Genomic DNA, 13,081 nt, shown 5'->3' with positions numbered 1-13,081 from the left:
GGCGAATACCAATTACATCAGGCTAGTGCTGGAGCTTCTATGGTTGAGTGCATCATTTGAACTCCGTGGCTTGTCTCAAACCTATTTATGAACTTCCCGATAATTTCCTAATACTGTTTTCCAAACACAGTAGGCAAACATACATAACAGCCCCGCATCACCGCAGTACTCCTATACACAACACATTTAATATGAAGATTGAACTTCAGTCTTGCTCAAAATGATGGGTGACCGTCATCTCCTAATAGCGGGTGCTGATAATAGTTTTGGTGTCGAAGGAAATGAATAATTTATCATTTATGCTGAGCTGCAGTGAGTGCCTCACCTCCATTAGCGTGGATTGCTTGTCTGGGCTTAATGTCATTTACAAGCTTTATTACACATGGTATGCACATGTGCATTGGCAAAGAGGGGGAGTGAACGTCATATTAAAAAGAGGATATTTCTTCTCGCTTGCTCACACGCTCTCTCTCGCTTACAAAAATATGTAATCACTTCAGACAAATCCGCTAACACTGTGGTGAAATAAAGCCAAACAATGGCATTGTAGTTATGCAGAAGACAGCATCCATCAGAGCATATTGAAGAGAAGGTGACAGGTCCTGAATAACAACCACACTTAAAGTGGCATTGAAATCATAGGCAAGGCGCTGTGTCACCTTCAGTCTGACAACCTCAGTGTATTAGTTTTGCTCTGGTTGGGTGTTTTGAAGATGGTTCATCCATCCCATCACCAGCATGTGTTTATTTGGGAGCAGGCTGTCACAACCCAGGGCTCAGACTGACACATGTATTTTGCTATGCAGCTTAGATTAATTTAGTGTCATGATTGAGAGCGCTTGACAGTGACATTCCAAATATGATGGTATGCCCAATTTTGTATGTAAATGCTGTAGGTACAGTGTGCTGTGTACACACTGAATTGGAATGCTGTACTTATGGAGTACTTATGGAGTACTTATTATCTTTAAAGTGGAATTTGAGGGAAGCATTTTTTAGATTAACAACAAATTGTGGCTTGAAAACTATACAAAAACTTGATGAAATTGCATTCCCTATATTTAACATATGGCCTATGGTGCTATAGCCTGACGATTTTTCTACATGTTTATCTGTGCAAGTTGGCGTGTGAGAGGGAAGCATGAAGCGAGTGCTCTTATCAGGTTTCTTTCACAAACAGGCAGCGCTTTGGAGGAGATGAACTGATGGTCTCTCTCCCTCCCTCTCCCTCTCCATGTCAGCATCTATGGCCTTGAAGAACTCTCTCAACAGAAAAGCAGCATCACTGAGAGGATGATTGTTTGACATCCAAAAGACAGCTCCTGTGGATGTTAACATCCACTTTTTGAGGAGCTAATTTTTTTACCGAGACAGGGTTGAATATGTCTCATTCACGTCTCATTACAGCAGCTTTTACTCTTGAACAGAGCATAATTAACCAAAGGAAAGGAAAAAAAACGTCAGTTTCATATTGTTGCATGATGCGCTTGAAGAAATATCACTGTTGAGCATCCTCAGCTCATTCCTGCCATTTTTTTTTACAGTTTGTAAGTGTGTTTTTTCTTTCCTCAAAGGCAGGTTATAGCCCGCATTGTAATTATGTCCCGTGTAAACTCATAAATCTCAGCGTCAACACTGCCACTTTGGCAATCCTTATGCATATTCATGAAGGCCTAAATATTCATGAGCAAATGTCTGACCAAACTCTGTCGGAGCCATAATTGTGAAATATAACCAGCAGCTTTTTCCTGCTGCCACTGTTTGCCTTTACGCTTCTGAAAGTCTGTCGCTCTCTGAATGTCATAAGATACCCTAGCAGGTGGGGGATGAGACACTGATTGTCTGACATGGGAGTAGATGACTGACCAAGAGGTTAAGAGAGTGGGACAAATCCAAACTCAGGTGTGTCCTGTAAAACGCCAGTAGCCACATGGCAGAGGGGAGACCCCTGTTGGAGAGCTTGTACAAGTAGCCTCGCATGACCAGCATATCACAGCACAACCTCTCAAATGATCAGTGGGCTTAGATGGTTAAGGGTAAGTGCTCTATAAAAGCCCTTTTAAAAATATTACTCCCCTCATTATACAAACAGCCCTCTCCGTTATTTATTTATTTGCTTGGTTATTTCGAGGGAAACAGATAACAGAACAGGGATAATAGCTTTGCAGACTCGCCAATGATGTCACTGAAACGTATGTCAGATGAGTTGTGTCCAGTAGCCTATGTGATGCGTTATTTTGATAATTAAGGAAGCTTTCTGGTGGTGGATGACTGACCTGCTGATGACCTCTCAGTCCAATGGTGTAGGGCTACAGACATAAACTGGGCATCTTATTGTTTATTAAGTGTGTGACATTCAATTTGCAGCACATTTTTCCAGATAATAGATAGGAAAGGAAAGGTCAGTGGGCAGTGTCTTTCAGATTCTACTGGACTTTTCACTGAATTTTTCACTTGATTTCCCCAGTCCAATTATTTGATTGCCACAGATTGTGTTTACTTCTTACAACTACTTACAGCTTGTTTTGTTACACATTTCATAATTGCATGCCTCAACAGCCCGTTGGCTCGGTTCCTTTCAAAGGCAATTTCATGGTGTTTTGTCAAATTTCCTGCTTGCTTATGTTGTGTTGAAGGAGACCTTTTCTAACGGTGTATTGTTAAGTTCCATTATGTTGTCCGCTGCAGCTGAATGTTGAACACCAGAAACTTAGCGAGCCTATGAAATGCATCTTTTGTGTTAGTGGTGTTGGTGTTGTTGTTGTTGTTTAATAAAATGGGGAACATGTAGCTGATTGAAGGTTGAGGGCTAAGAGGAAGAGCAGCAGCAAGGAGAGAGTTGAGAGGAGGAGAGAGAGAGAGAAGGAGAGAGAGAGTGGGGCCGCCTAAAGGAGGGAGGATGTGAGAGTCTTTATCATACAGCTGAGGCTGAGGGTGCAGGCCAGCTGAATGAGAGGGAGATTAAAGACAGACCGTTTCGAGGCGGCATTCAATCACTGCAGTCCGGGACTCTTCCCCCAGCATGCTGATGAGGCCCAATGAATGGACTCATGGACTCCCGCTCCCACACTGCTCGGCCAAGGGTGATTATTGCTTATATGCCACAGATAAATTGCCCTACCTCTGGGCGTCCGGGCCTGGCCTTCTACTTCTGCGGGCCAGCCGTGGGGGTGAGAAATGGGCCGGGGTTTCACACGGGAAGGGCTTTAACCTGGGGGGGGAGCTGCGTTTAAGGTGCAGAGACAGCATGGCCCATTTGCGCATCCTCTGGGACTGCAAACGCACTTAATTACAGAACAGCAGCATGTATGAATGTGTGCAGTGACAGGACTGCAGGGAGAAGGGGACTGGAGGAGAGCATTTGTTGTTCCCATCCCCCACTCCACGTCCAAAATTCTTGTTTGTGTAGTTATTCTTGAGATAAGTACTGCGCTGTTTTTAGTCAATGCTCCATAAGCTCTATAGTGGTTAATTGCCGTTACAGATAAGTCTGATTTCTTTCTGTTTCACTTCAGCCATTTGCGTAGGCTTCCTTTTAAGCCCGTGTTTATGACATGCCACCAGCATCTTTAAAAAGCAGAGAGCATGACTACACCGTGGTGACCCTGCAACCAGAACACTGAAGCAAAGCTGTCATACTTCAGTGCAGTCAGTGGTGCAGTAACTCTGTGGCCCCAATTAAGTGTGTTGGCATTAATACTTGTGTGTGTGTAAATGTGTTTATGCGTGCGCCTGAGTCTGTATATGTGTGTTCTTGTTTGTGTGTTTGTTTGTGTGTGTCATTTTGTGTGTGAGTTCGCAGTGGGAAAAAGGGACATTCAGGGAAAATCAAATCACCTCTTGGAAGCGTTCCAGTGGCCACTGAAGCACACAGAACAACTGACTTTGCCTGAAATGGATTGGATAGACAGCACTTTCACTCCATGTGACGAGAGCGGCTGTAACGAGAGTTGTCTGCAGAACTTTTCTGAATTCTGGCAGCTTTGACAGAGCTGTAATGTTGGTGCGCGCGGCTGTAAACGCCGGCTCTGAAGCCTGTTGTGTGATAAACTGCACTTTGAATCCAGCTGAATCAGTGATGGGGAAAATGCTCACGCCACTGTAAGTTGAGGTTTCCTTGGCGCCGGCCCAACATCCATATCCTAGCCCCTGTGAGCTGCATTCGTCACTGACATGCTGTACTGTATGGGCAGCAGATGTGCGCTTTCCTGCTGGCAGGGCGCTGGCAGTGAAATTGGAGTCGGGGCGCGGCTGCCGGCGGTCGGCCGCTATCAGAGCCGGGGATGTGCTGTGCTGAGAAGCTGTGCTGGCGCTCGCGTGGCCTGATTAGGCTTGTTAAAGGCATCATTTAAAGCTACCCGACCAGGCCAGAGGCGAGGCAATGGCAGAAAGGTTCCACTAATTCAGCGTTCCTATCCAAATTGTAGTTTGGGCACGCAGCTTGCTGTTTGGCTTTTTCTCGGAACATCTGTATATTGATTTAGCCGCTCTCAGAAGGCTCCAGCACATGGCTGGCATTCCACTAATGTGATTCAGGGCTTTGCAGTGCTGTGCATGGAGGTGATTGTTAGGACACACAAACCACTGCAAACATATTTTGTACCAGTGATATTATTATTAGGCCGATTGGTGAGACTGCGGAGAATATTTTTGGCAAGGGTTGGTGTGTGTGTGTGTTGCCAGTGAGGACAGAGGATAGAAGTCGCAGGGGCCTTGAACGACCAAACATCCATTGTCATATCCTTCCTCATGTACTCTGCTCTAGTGAACCACGGGGACTAGTATCACTAGCACTGTGTCATAATTGACTCTCTCATCTGTTAGTTCAGTTGCATGTCAATTATCCTCATTGCTAATGTTTTAATACATAGCTAGAGTATTTTGATAGCGCTTTTGAAAGAGGCAGTCTGACCTCTAGCCATCTCTGGAAAGAGCCTCTGAGCTGCATATCATATGTAGAGATGATACGAATCCCAAGTCACAGGCTCGTGGTCTATCTGCTGTAAAGTGCAGTTGTTATTTTGTAGCTGAAGGCTGTGAGAAGTAGAACTCTCAGAAGGAAGATGTGTTTGCTAAATTGGGCACCCTGCTCATGTAACCACAAAGACTCATCACTTCTTTACGTGTATTTCCACACACAGAAAAGAAAATTACTTACATGTTTAATGGCATTTATGTTTCTAATGAGTGGACAGTCTCGGGCAGGCTTTGCAATTACAGCCCTGCTGCTGTTCTATAAGTGATTTCCTGCGGCTCAGCTTTTCAAAAAATGTGTCAGGGAAAGTGCAAAGCACTCAAGTTATAAATAGTGAAGCCTGAGATTCAGCAAGTTTGTACCATTAACATGGAGGTTGCATGTATCTGTGTGCATAGGTCAAAAATGAGATAAGTGTGTTGGCACTGACGCCTTGAGGATCACAGATCTGTGAAGAGCTAAATTGGGCAGGTTTCCAAATAAATTGTGTGTTTTCTTGGTGCTTGTATGTTGAACATTTGTCAAATTACTTTAATGGAAGGAAAAGTCAACGCTATGTGTCTTGGAAAATACAGAATATGTGAGAATGTATGTATTTATATTCCTCCTGGAGCATGGGTAATCTCCTAGTCTGTAGTGATATTGACGGCAGTATATTAGTTCCACAACTGTCCTTGACAGGGGAAAACCATAATGGAACATAATGGGTTTGTTGATTTAAAAGAATCAATGAAAGGGTATCATCAAGCATCTTGCCGACATGGCGTGTCAACGATAATAGTCTATAGAGCTTTACACACAGAGCACAAATCTGAGATCATATTGTGGTCATCTAATGTAAATGATCTAAAGGCCCAAACATTATTTCAGTAGGTTCTATAGTAACTGACTTTGCAATGTAAATTTCAGATTCATTATATGTAGTATAATAATATAGTATGCATTGTACTCAGGGCACAACAAAGGAAGACATGCAGTGAGATGCAGTGATCTATCATAAGCGGTTTCTATATAGGCATACAGACAGCCTTGCTTTGCTGTTAATAAATTGTCTGGATCCATCACCGATGGAAAGGGGTGATGACAGCAGAGGAGATTGCAGCTAATAACAGCAGGAGTCCTTCAGAAGGTACCCCATTGCTCTGGGTATATTACGGAGGCACAACTCCAAAGCCACGCAAGATGTTATGTAAGAAAGAAGAGTGAACATATTTTCAGTGGCACACAGGGAAAATATTCAAAGAGAGCTGACAGACAAAACTCAGTCTGCATTCACTGCAAAAGGGTGTTGGAGAGGAACGAATCCTCTCCCTTGATGCAGTACACACATGACAAGCCATTATCTAGCAACCTGAAAGAAAAACAGGGAGAAGGAGGACAAAGTTAAATGAAAAAAGAAGAAGATGATGATGAAGAAGAAAGAAAGAGAGAGTGAGAGAGAGAAAGAGAAGAAAGGCGTGCAGTAGCTCTCCGATCTGTTTCAGTCAGAGGCTCCTGCTGGGAGTGACATGCGGGATTAAAAGCCCTTCATCACGCAGAGCAAACGCAGCCAACATCACAACAACACATCGCTCCATCGCCACACATTTGCATCCATTTAAAAGTGTTCTCAGTAATGATAAGGCTGATCAGTGCTGCCTGGCTCTGGGAGGGAGAGAGAGAGAGAGAGAGAGAGAGAGAGAGAGAGGAGAGGGAGGGAGATGGGGGTGACTGTGTGTGAGAGTTAGAGGGAGAGATAGGGATGGGTTTGACAAACAAACATTGTGTAGGTGTATGTGTCTGTGTGGGTGGGTGAGTTTTTCTTTGTTAAAATCTCTCTCTCTCTCTCTCTCTCTCTCTCTCTCTGTGTGTGTGTGTGTGTGTGTGACAGAGAGTAAAAGAGTCTATGTTTAGCCATAAGATGACTGTTCATCATTGCTCACAGATCCATGCCGAAATTGATTGGATATTTCAGAGTGAGAAATAAACAAACATCACATTTGTTTCCTTATGGTTTCAGGCTACGAACCAAACATGACATTGACCTTTTTTCGAGCTCACGGAAAATCACTTCATCAGACTTGACGTTCATGTTCATTGAGCATTTGACTTAAAAAAGGTCCAGAGGTGCAAATGTCTCTCATTTAGAAAGAAACAAAGCTCACTGTACATATGCAAAGCTATACAACGTGCATGTCATCCTTCTATCCCTGTGTAAAAGGTGAAAATACAGGCATTATAGACAGAAAAGAGTGGAGATTCATCTGCCCTGGCTGTTGTTTAAGCATCCTTCAGGCTATGAACAAATGCTGCTCAAAGATGAATGGCCTAAATTAGTCATTCAGATTTGCATGATTGGGGAAACAGCACCAGTCTAGTATTTAGGGATGTAGAAGACCATTACATCAATGTGCAAATACATAAATATGTTTAAGGTTTTGCTGTTTCTGTCCAATTGTATGGCACTCCCAGTGTGATTTCCTATTACCCTGCAGGTGACGTGCGACTTGTGACGTGCGAGTTAATTAACTTTGTGAAACCTTTACCCTGTGACTGTGGGCCAGATTAAATCAACACTTTGACCTGGCTGCCAATCAAAATAACCTGCACTCGCATGGAAAGCAAGATCCCTGTGGACTTGACCTAGGGTCACTCTGACGGCCACAGGTTAATTTGTGAGCAGCAGAGGGTTGGGGGCTATAAGTGCTCTAATTGAATTCCCAGGATGCTGCTTTGATTTCACTGTTCATTTGTGTTAATGTACTTCACTAATAAACAGTAAACAGGCTGCAGAGGGTTGTGAAGTCCTTCCCAAGCCCAGTTCAGACCACAAGACCACAGCTTTCTTCCAAAACATGATCAATTTTGGGCAAATACAATGCAAGAGTGGACAGGAATGTGACTGTATTTGTTTCCGAGCTGTGTGAGAGTGTGCTGCTTTTTAGGCACACAGTATCTGGTGTCTCTGCCTGATGTGTGTTTCTGTCTGCTCTTGTGCGTTTACAGGTCAGCTAGCGGCTGGCACCTGTGAGATTGTCACCTTTGACAAAGACAGTCTGCCACGGAGGACCATCGCAAGGCAGACCGCAAGGTGTGCCTGCAAGAAAGGGCAGATCGCCGGGACCACGAGAGCCAGGCCGGCATGTGTGGACGGTAAGATGGCTCTCTCTCGCTCTCTCTCTCGATCTCACTCTCTCTCTCTCTCTCTCTCTCTCTCTCTCTCTCTCTCTCTCTCTCTCTGGGTGCCAGGTCACGTGACCACTGGTCACTGCGTGACTGACTCCCTCTGTGAGGTTCCGGCTCCGCCCTGGCCATCTACTGAGCAGCAGGCTTTTGAAGCCAGAGCTTACACTGTGACATCAGCTACAAAAACCACAGGACATATCGGGGGCCCCTGAAAGCCTCCTAATACATGTTGCCTTGGATAATGTTTTTTTTTAGTGATTTTATTTCTTCATTTGTTTTTGCATTATGATCCTCTGAGACCATAGCATATTACCCATGTCTGCAAATTACAGTTTGTTGTTATTTTTATTGATTTGTTTTTGTACTGTCATCCGTTGAGGCCTTAGCACACAACCCATGCCAGCAAATTAAGGTCTGTAGTTAGTTTTATAAGAAGCTGTTAGACGTTCCTATCTGCATGGTTCTGATGCATGGTGTCTAGTCAAGTTTGCGATGCGCTGCTTGTTGTTGCGTCCTGGTGGGAGAGAGAGGACCTGTCACCACGGCTGACGCAATGTTGTCTTTTCAGTCTGCTCCTCCACCTGGCCCTCAGTGCTGGCGCGACGCGTCGTCCCCGAGTTTGATATTTGTGTCACACAATGCTCCGAGCTCCAGCTCCTCACAGGCTCACACACGGGCCAGGACTATTTGTTCCAGAAATAAAAGCACAGAAGCGGGACACAGTCCACTGGAGGGGAGTGAGGAATAGAGTGAGAGATGGGGGAATGGGAGGAAGGGGAGCGCGAGAGAGAGAGAAATGAGATTTCAATCATTTTAATCTGCACGAGTTCTCAAGGTCTTGGAACTGGTGTAATATCCCCATGCCCCAGCTGAGACAGTCTTTGTCCTTCATTCTTCACTGGAAACTCCAGGAGGTCAGCTCTTAAGTAGGATAATCTATAGCTGCATCGCAACAACCTCTCTACAAGAATACGTATTACATGCATTTTACTCTGTATGCATATATATTTTTCTTTCAAAATATCTACGCATAGCAAAATCTTAAATGTAAAAAATTAAACATTTTGGATTGGCTTCCTAGATTTCTGTTAATTCTGAATTGTTCAAAGAGTGCTGTGGTCTTTAATAATTCCTGACTTTTGAATGCCTTCACCAGCCCCCTCTAAGAAAATGATGAATGAATAATTCAAAATGTCCCTAATCCAAGAGAGTGGAGTGTTAGCATTGTTGTGCCTCTTACTGCATAAACGCTGCCTCGCTTTATCAGTCATTTCATGGTCTCTGGCCCTCGCTGCAGCCAGAACAATGTGTCAGGCTGCTGATATTGATTTCTATTAAGAGTGGAGAGAAAGAGAGAGGAGGGCCGCTTTTGTCAGGTAATCTTAAGCAGCGAAACGACTTGACTGATTAGGAGCACTTGTGGAAGTAAGTGCTGGATGAAATGATATCTCCTCAGGAGGTCCACATATACAGAGGTGGAGTGTGTTTGTTTGCCTCCCTGGTGTCTGCTGCAGACACTGATTAAAACCCAAATAATAGCTGACGCTAGGCGTTGGCGGTGACTAACAGCACAAGGGGCGTGAGATTGGATCTCTGCATGGCATCTGTTCCTTGATAGTTCAAAGAAAAATGTGGGGGGTGAAAAAAGGCTTCAGATAGTCTCAGATATCTATGCAGTGGTTGTCTGGTGGCAATCTGCGATCAGTGCACTATGCACACGGAGAGCCGTGTCAAATTTTCAGGAATGTGGTACGTTTCAGCTCTGTTACGATGAAACGCCTCGACCGCAAAACTGTCCCTTGCAACCTGTGTCATCATGCACATACATAAAGAAAAGGAGACAGGTGCGGTGAGTTTGTGGAGGGGAGAGATGGCATTGGTCATGAAGGGAAAAGGGCATACTGGCGTTGGCCAGGTAGTCTTGAAGGTCACTGTAACCCTGACGCTGGGTTCTTTGTGTAAGATGAATTAAAGTGAATCCCGTAAATATAAAAGGCCCTGCAGTTTCATATGCCTGTCACATCACTACAACCCTCTCACGTTTGCTGTACCTGCTCTAATTTCCAGATAGCATGTCAAGGCCAGATCAGCGCAAGTATCATGGGAATTCAGTCTGACATGAAAGGAACTGAAAGGAAGAACAAATAAGCAGTTAAGTTGTTATTTGAAAAGGTCAGATTAGTTCGAAGTTTAGTTCAACAATGAAAGTTTTAGTTCAATGGCTATACTGTAGCTTTTTGTGTAGGCTTTTCAAGCTGAGACTCTGTGCTCTCAAAAGCTCCCTTTCACTGAGGCTGGAGAGCACTTTACCCTCTGCATGTTTTCTATTGACATGCTGACACTGTTTCCATCTCCCAGGAACAATGTAAGGGAAATACTGGAGAAATGTCGAGCCATCACAGCCAACTTTTCACTTTAGCTGAAGTCTCGACTAAGCGTCAGTGCATTGGCGGCGAATACGCTTCTGAACTTAATGCAATGCTATTTCTATAGGGAGTTCTTATCAAAGTAGTTTTTGGTTGCTTTACAAAAATGGTGGTGTTTTTTTTTCCCTCTTCAGCGTGACAGGCAGAAATGATATGAAAAAGAGTCTGCATCCCCTGCAGGGCTGCATTCTGACATGTGACATGGGAATTAGCATAGAAATAAAGAGTGTGGCGGACCAGCTTCCTCTTAAGACAGAGGCTTGCCATCTATTAACATTGTTTTGTTGTGGGTGATTTTTTGCCCTCACTTATTTTCTTATTTCCTGGAGAATCTAAAGTAGGGATAGAAAAGCGTTTTTCATGAAACAATTCTGATTTTTGCATTTTGCAATGCAAATGCACCAGCATGTGGATACATTTACATGTAGATATACTGTAAGGAGTGCATTTAATCAAAACAGAATGAGATTTATGTTAGGTCGCACATGCACAGTCCCAAATTATAGAAGTAAATTGGGCATGCAGCACTGGTCTGGGCTTCTGTTTGCAGAGACATTACTCACAATCCCTCCAATAATGAGATGCTATGTCTTCCTTATGCGCTGAGAAGTGGGGAAATAGGCCTCAAACTGCAAGCACTCGTTTTAGTTCTAGGCCAAGAACATGCTATAGCAGTAGAAGTAAAAACGAACACTACCAGGCTTACTGAATGGTCTCTCCTCACTAATAAATGGTGTTAACGTTGCAGATGGTGTACCCCACCCCACAGCTTGCTATATTACCATAAATCTGGAAATAAAATGATGAAGTGCTTGCCGGTGTTTGTTTGGGTTCTCATCTGTTGATTATATCAATGATTATTGATGTCCTATTAGTCTAATCCTCTGTCTGTTTTCTTTCTAATTAATCAATAATGAGCGGTGCTTTGAAGCTCTCAGAGCTGGAGAGGAGAACTTGCAGCTGCTACTTGTCCATACTCTTTCCATAAGCATGCTCAATTGCATTGACTATTTATCATTGATATATTGATTGATATTGTTGAGGCATTAATAATTGATCTTGTAGAAATAACAAGTTGCAGTCCAAATGCCACACATTCCCTGAAAGTGAGGTGTGCACTGCAGGCCGTTTCTCTAATAGCTCAGGGCAGAAAGGGCAGGTTTGACTGGGTACTATTATGAGGAATAAAACATTAGAAATTAGTGAACATTTTCACAGCATCAGGCAAAGTGCAGTGTATGAGGCATTAATAAACAATTAGTCCAAACCTTTGCTAAATGGAGTAGAGTATTCTTGTTACACTGATGAGGATACATGAAGAGTCAAGTATTGGATAGAGACCCTGAACTGGCCCATCCTGTGAATACTGTGAATCCATTTTCATATTTTTAAAATTCATATTGCTGGGGAACACTGCCTTAACATGATGCATTTAGAAACATGTCTTACATTATTTAAGCCACAGATGTTTTGCTCTGAAGAAGTACAATGCATCAAATTACCTTTTCTCTCTAGATATTTTTATTCTTGTGTTTTATGTGCATATTTTAAAATATTTTGTACAATTTGCATATCATGTCTTGTATGGTGGGGCAAGAAGGAGTCTTCATGTATGGAAATATAACACTTTATCCATTTTACTCAACATCCATAAAGCATTAGAAACACTTTTATAAATGTTTCTCAAGTATTCATAATATCCTAAACCGTTGAAGTCTATGTAACTATTTAGTAGATATGACTACAGTCAAATAGTGTTCTGACATAGGCCTACTCAACTATCATTATGGCATATGTGCCTCTATAAAGAAACACATTCTGACATCAGGACCAAGATGATCAAGAGGTACTATGTGAAGCTTTATAACCCACTCTGTACAGACCTACAGTATACTATAACATAGAGCTGGGAGATATATCGATATAAAAGATATATTGATATATTTTAAAATGCAATATGGAATTAGACCATATCGCATATATCGATATAGTTCATATTTGCGCCCTGATCCTTGCTCCACGCAAGCCGCTGACCGGAGCTCTCTGCACTGCTGTGAAACTGCACGCTACTTTTCTCATATAAATATATTTATTTCAGAAAAAGATTGGCCTATTTTATTTTATAGGCTATTTTTATTTAAGATATTTTTTTTAATTTAAATGTGCACCTTACGGAGCTTTGATTTCAAAAAAGGCACTCCAGTTTTATGTTTAGATTTTATTGTTATTTGAGTAGTGAGTTTTCAATAAAACTACTCATATTTGACTAACCATTTCATTTTACAGCTCTAACTTTGCGGAAAAAATATTGGGATATATATCGTATATCGATATTCAACCTAAATATATCGGGATATATATCGTATATCGATATTCAACCTAAATATATCGGGATATATCCATGTCCATATGGCCCAGCCATACTATAACATCATAGCATATTTCAGGTGCAGTGATTACCATGTATAAATAATTATATGAACTTTGTCAATCATTATGTGGCCTTATGAATACA

The 13,081-nt window shown here is 42.7% G+C and overlaps 1 protein-coding gene across 3 annotated transcripts in view; it reads left to right on the top strand.

Annotated features, from left to right (window-relative positions):
• Positions 1-13,081, top strand: part of tafa5a (TAFA chemokine like family member 5a) — a 66,733-nt gene that overhangs the window by 32,473 nt on the left and 21,179 nt on the right. For all 3 annotated transcript variants that reach the window (XR_007196298.1, XR_007196299.1, XM_048267725.1), the window contains exon 2: positions 7,961-8,107. Coding sequence is in view for 1 of the 3 variants with exons in the window: in XM_048267725.1 (XP_048123682.1) it covers positions 7,961-8,107 (147 nt within the window). In the remaining 2 variants the exon portion in view is untranslated. The remainder of the gene's footprint in view (positions 1-7,960; positions 8,108-13,081) is intronic.

The sequence above is a fragment of the Alosa alosa genome, chromosome 17 (genome assembly GCF_017589495.1).
Source record: "Alosa alosa isolate M-15738 ecotype Scorff River chromosome 17, AALO_Geno_1.1, whole genome shotgun sequence".
Lineage (NCBI taxonomy): Eukaryota > Metazoa > Chordata > Actinopteri > Clupeiformes > Clupeidae > Alosa > Alosa alosa.
Note: the sequence above shows the minus strand (reverse complement) of the source record. Positions and strands in the feature narration are given on the sequence as shown.